This window comes from Rhopalosiphum padi, chromosome 3 (assembly GCF_020882245.1).
Source record: "Rhopalosiphum padi isolate XX-2018 chromosome 3, ASM2088224v1, whole genome shotgun sequence".
NCBI classification, from domain to species: domain Eukaryota; kingdom Metazoa; phylum Arthropoda; class Insecta; order Hemiptera; family Aphididae; genus Rhopalosiphum; species Rhopalosiphum padi.
The window spans coordinates 8,199,042-8,205,615 of NC_083599.1; the positions used below are offsets into that span (position 1 = coordinate 8,199,042).

The 6,574-nt window shown below is 24.9% G+C and overlaps 1 protein-coding gene and 1 pseudogene across 1 annotated transcript; both read right to left on the minus strand.

Annotated features, from left to right (window-relative positions):
• Nucleotides 1–210: 210 nt before the first annotated feature.
• On the minus strand, nt 211–2,643 carry LOC132924771 (uncharacterized; annotated as a pseudogene).
• Nucleotides 2,644–5,482: 2,839 nt separating this feature from the next.
• LOC132924772 (uncharacterized) lies at nt 5,483–6,325 on the minus strand. The gene has a single exon (XM_060989218.1). The coding sequence runs from the start codon at nt 6,323–6,325 to the stop codon at nt 5,483–5,485; it is 843 nt and encodes a 280-aa protein (XP_060845201.1).
• Nucleotides 6,326–6,574: the final 249 nt, after the last annotated feature.

Sequence of the window (6,574 nt, forward strand, 5' to 3'; positions counted from 1 at the left end):
AAGGCAGATGTTTATTAAATGTTACTATACTATTAATTATCAATTAAATATATATATAACATACTTATACTATACATATATACTGCTGCAGAACTACTGCATTTAATTAGAAAACAATTTTTAAAAAATTAACACTTTTTTGTATAATTATTATTTGTATTCATTATACATGATAGATAATTATATTAATGTGTAATGTAAATAAAATATTTATTTTTTAAGTCGACGTTTTATGTTGAACGGGGCTTGGGCGAGTACATACTTAACGATTTTTTCTATTTCATTTTGGGTTACATTTTTAAACTTTGATTGTTTTTTTACAGCATCTGATAAACAATTTTAATTACACTATATTAAAAATATGTACAGAAATATAAAATAATATATAAACATCATATTGTATTATTTTATATTAAATTATAATCTTACCAAAAATAATAGGACAAATCATTTAGTCAGAAAATTTGGTTTTTCTTTTTTTGCCAGAGTATGAAAACAATTGTAAAAGTTCATTGGTAAAAAGTTTATCCATTATTCTTTTAATCATTGCTTTAATGTGTTTTCCTCCAATATATGTTAGTTGATTAATCTACAACATAAAAGAACATAATATATAATATATATACTATTAAATATTATTCATATTATAAACAACAGATTAAATAATCAATATGCTAAGAAAATATACCATATGTGTTAATTAGTTTGACAGTCAATCTATAGTGATACAAGTATAATAATTTGGATAGATTCATTTTTTAAATTTTGGTTAATGAATGAAAATATAATTTGTATAATATTATACGTAGATTTAAAAAATATTAATCTTACACGCCATTATCAATATTTAGGTTATTTTATACTTACATACTTTTCACAGCTAATAAACAATGACCTCAGTAATAAACATACATTGTATAGTATGTATTTCAGTAGCATTCAAACATTCTAAACACATATGTATTATATAGGTATACTGTTTACTTACCACATTGTTACAAAATATTTTATCTTCAGATAATTTCTGATTGAATGCATTTAAATCTGATACAGTATTCATAGGTAAGCCAGGTATATCATCTTTTAAGTATGTATTATTTTCATTATTATTAGTTTGCAAGATTATATTACTAAGATTTTGAGCTTTTAAATTGTCCATACGTTGGCTCAATTCCATTTGGTTGCTTACAATTCTTCGTAATTCATGCTTAATAAATGATAATCTATATAGTACTTCTTTTTGAAATTTTGTATCTGAAAGAAAAAATATATTATTTTCAAAATTTAATTTACTAATAATAAATCTTATTTATACATTTCATGAGAAATTTTTTATTTTTATTAAAATTATAATAAAAATAAATTCTTAAATAATAATAAATATATATATATTACTTAATAAAAAGTAATATAATAAACTAACCAGGGTTTATCGGTGATGTGCTTAAGTCCAATTTTTGTTTTTCATGTGTACTTGGTGTAATGAACTGTTTAGTAGAGCTTTGTTTATCTAGAAAAATAAATATTATAAACTTATATTATGCAATGATATGGCTATCGATTAAAGTATTAAACATCTAGAATACTATATATCCAATACACACTAGAGGTTTCAAACTATTGTTTGGTTCACACAATTCATAAAGAAAAAGATTTAGCCTACGCCACCCAGAAAAGATATAAAATAAAAAATACTTATATATATATATATATAACAGTATTGAATTATATTTAATCATTGAAACTGTTATTTATATTTTATATATTAGAAAATAATTTATGTGTATTTATCGTGTTTGTATTAAAGTTTAAAATTATAATCAAATGCACAAATGGTCTTAAAATTTATATGTACATATTAAATATTTTTAATTAGTGCATCACAGTTTGGAAACTGCTTAAATAAATAAATATTGCAATTTTATTCTTAGTACTTAGTATATAAAACAAAATATAATATGTTGATAAATGTATATAAGTAATATTGAATGAATTCAATTATTATACATCTCACCTCATACCTATATAAGTCATATATTTATAACACCTTAAAATAGTATTATGATTTATAATATATAATTTTAAATTTTAGTCCAATTAACAGTTTTAATTCTACAATATAATTTATATTAGATACTTAATTTTCATATAAGTGTTTTGATATAATTATAATAACCTATATTTTTAATAAGATTACCTGAAGGTGTTACCGATGTAACTGCAGCAGCCTTTGTATTTGGAATAAATGTATCCCCATCAAATATCTTAACAAAATAAATATTTACATTTCCTATTTATAATTTGTATACAATTGTATTTTGTTAAACACATTAGTCATTAATATAAGAAATAATTATATATAATAAACAAATTTACCTATGTTTTCATTTCTATTGGAATCGCTATAAGAAATTTTTCGAACAACTGCTGACTTTTTTTTATTTACATAAAATTTAACTCCTTGAGGATCTGATTGACATGTAACTATAATTATAGTAACATAAATATAATTTATACAAAGGTAATTGCAAAATTTATTAATACATTTTACTCTATCAGTTATGAAAACTTACATTTAATTTTGTTAGGAGAAGGTGACCATCCGTTTAATAATTTGTGCGGATTTGATTTGGTTACTTTCATACCCTTGTCAGAATTATTATCAGAAGCTAAATAGAGGACAAGTTTTTTTTATAGTTACTTAAATTTTAAAAAAACTTCAGTACATCATAGGTATAAACAAAAAGTTTAAAAAAAAAACCGAACATAAAATGAATTGACATATTAGAAAATTGTGCATATAAATTCAATAATATGCCAGGAAAAATATCAAAATATTAAAATATGCTGTAATCTTCAAAATATGTAAAATAAAAATAGTATTTAATCTTCAGTAAGCGATATGGATCTCACTTTAGACTGCTATGACATGAACAAGTCACAGTACATACATAAAATAATAAAGTAAATATGTTACCTAAGAAATAATTTTTAAATAAATATCTAATATTATAATTAACATTTTTTTTTATAATTTAATTTTAAAACAAAAGTTTAGAAAGTCCATTAGAACTTAATTCTAATAGTATCAATTACAGTTTCTTAATATATTTTAAAATTTCATTCAATATCAATTATTAATATCAAAGCTTCCATTGTTCCCTGGGAAAAAATTTATCTTAACTTTGTTTTGTTTTAAAAATGATCTCTCACAAGTAACTTAGGTACTAGCTAACGTTAATAAAATATTATTTGCTATATACTGTTAAGACAACCAGTGTCTAATTGTATATTATGTACCACATTGAAAACATATTGTAAAAAAATAAACAATTATTAAATATTTTACAATTACCTATTGTATATATCAAAAAATGTAATGATTGTTGAATTAAATGTAGTCCACGCTCTTAATTAAAAGGTTGGGAATTTTCAGTTAAAAATGTGTGAATGCTTATTTAAAAGTATTTGTTATATAATTAAATTAAAGTGGATTGTTGTAAGTAATTCATAATATGTAAATGTATTTTTATCAATATTTGTTAGAAGTGAACGTTCTAGCAACACATCTACAGATATTTATTTTTTTATAGTTTGTATAGCTAAAAAATTTTAGATTCAAGCAAATGCAATCAAGTATTAATTTTGAACTACTTATAAATCGATTATCTAAGAGCTATTTTTCCAACTACAATATTACAGTTTTAATAATTGTCTCCAACAAATTTAGCTTGATAGTAAGTTGTATTTTTTTTTTGAACTGATATTGTGAGTGTCATTAACTATATTATACTCTCTGAGGCAAAAGATGGTATTAGTTTTTTGAACTTCCGAGAAGAATTCTAGAGGCAACAAAAACTTATTTATTAGTTTTTCTAAGATAGGTACCTAGATCAAAATTAATTAGATATAGTTGTACTTAGTTTAGGTTAAATAACAATATTAATTGGGGTTGTTTAATTTAATTTTAATTTTTTTTTATTTATTTATTAGTAAATGTAATAATGTAATACCTACCTACAAGTCTATAACAAATAAATAAATTTATAAATTTATTAAGTAGTTTCTTTTTACTTTTATGCTGATTCCAATCGAAGCGAGGATTATATTTGTTTAACAATGATTTTTTTAATACACGGTGCATATTTTTCCCATATATTTTTTTTTTTGATATGTATATATATAATGTTAGGAGTCTGAAATATTTTACAAAAATGTGAAAAATTAAATTTTTTTAATACTAATAAATAATATTGGTGATAGGTATTTATTTATTAATAAATAATAATATAATTCATTAGTTGTATCTTAAATCACTCATATTAGTATTTAATAACTGTGCGAATACATCACATACCCAGCAAGATTATTTTAAAAAATCATAAAAGAATTTTCTGAAGACAGTGATAATGAACTACAATTTTTACCAGTAATTGAATATGAAGTCAATGCTCTTGAGAATGACGGCAGTGTTAACTAATAAAACAAAGAAGAATAGTCTATAGAGTAGAGCGCTTCCAAATGTACTTTATAACTTATCATAACGCACTATGCACATTAATTAATTATTATTATTTTTTTTTTATTAAAGTATCAATCATTTTCCGGTTGTATTAATTTACATATAAACCTATTTATGTATTTCGGAAGTCATATTTAAATTTGTTATGCAATTTACTTGGATTTGATTTTCTTACATTTTAAAATTATTTTTTCAATTCAATATTATTTACCAGAGCTTGTAAGTACTACAAAATTTTTATTTTTTTTAGTAAGTCTCAGAACCTTCAAAGTATGACAAAAATTTATTTTAAATTTCCCCAACTTTGTGTAAAAAATTGAATTTTGCCAATTTTGACATATTTACAGGTTTAGTGTTATTTTACTCATTTCAAATCATGTGCTATTTTTAAGTTATATGAATACATATATGAATTATATCACATATATATAAATAGAATCAAACACGTTTTGATCAATTTTTTTATTAACAAGACTGTCTAAAATGTTCAATATTATCGGAAACACTTGTTTATTGAAGTTAATTATTTTTTATTTGCTACTGGAGAAAAAATATCTTAAAATCTTAACAGTCTTCCTGAAGAATTAATTCTAATACTTAATCGTAGTGACTTGGTATACTTTATGCACTATTCATGATCGTTGATGTTTAGCAAATTGTACATAAAAATAACTTATAGATCTACATTTTTACGATAACATTAAAATACCACAAGCAGGGGCGTAGCCAAGGGGGGTAACCTAACCAAACCACCAATTATAGTACGCGAGGCGAAAAGTGAGCCGCGATCGTCGCGCGCCAAGCGGCTGTTTTTCGTCAGGGTTACTCCGCCTATTCCTACTGTTTTCCCGCCTATAAAGTAATTTCAAACGACGTAATGTAGATGTTTTTAATAAATTATAATAAAAAAAAACATAATAAAATACAAATAACACAAGTAATACATATAATACATTTTTTTTAATTAATCATATCGTCTTCATCATCGTCTTCGTCAGTAGAACTGTCGTCGGGATTAATTGTCATTATAATAGGCTCCAAAATTTCATCTCTTAATCCTTCTTTTACCAAATCGTCTTCTTGAATTTTATCGCAGTGATCGCCACATTTTGCCCAATCTTCTGTTGTGACTGCATCTAAAGCACTATTTACTAACACTTCTATATCTGCCATTTTGAAGGTGTTATTTTTTTCCGCGACTTTACCCTTAACTTGCGCCCAGATTAATTCGATTGGGTTATATTGGCAGTGGTAAGGAGGAAGTCTTACCACTTCATGGCCCATTTGTAGTGCAATTTCGTCCAATTTATATTTTTTTTCTTTTGGCATCGTCAATTTGACTTTTTCCCGTAGTTCGCTTAATGTCTCTACTGGAGAAAAGTCTACAGATTTGTCTTGTAACCATTTTTGTACATCTGCCTTTCGAGTATTTGCCTTAGGATATTCTTCTGTTAAGGTAGAATGGTATGTGGCATTGTCCATTACAATTATACAAGGTTCTTCTAAATTGCCCAACATATCTATAAACCATTTTTGAAAAACGGTGGCGTTCATTTGAGAATGATAGTCAGCCTGCGATCCCGACTTGCAACGAAAAACCAGTTTTGAATTTTTGACAAAACCAAATGAAGGTGACCCAGCATGACACACAATAAGCTGACCGCCCTTACCAATAGGTACTTTTAATCCTTCGGTGTTGTCGGAGTTTTGCCATATGTGTCCTCGCGTATGATTTTGGTTTACCCATGTTTCGTCTAAGTAAACTATTGGCCTTGTATCGTTATTACGTCTAAACTCGTTCATTTATCTCAAAAACTTAACCCGAGAACAAACAATATCATTTCTTTCCATTAGAAATTTACGCCCATCATTACATTTTTTGTATTTGAAATTCAAACTACGCAAAATATGTCGCACGGACCATTGTGAACTCGAATAATTAATTTTTTCATGCAACGCTCCCAATATTTTTGCACTAGATGGATATTGACCATTATCATAAAAACTATGAACTGTTCTTCTGACAACTTCATTGCCAAAATCGTCCAAGTT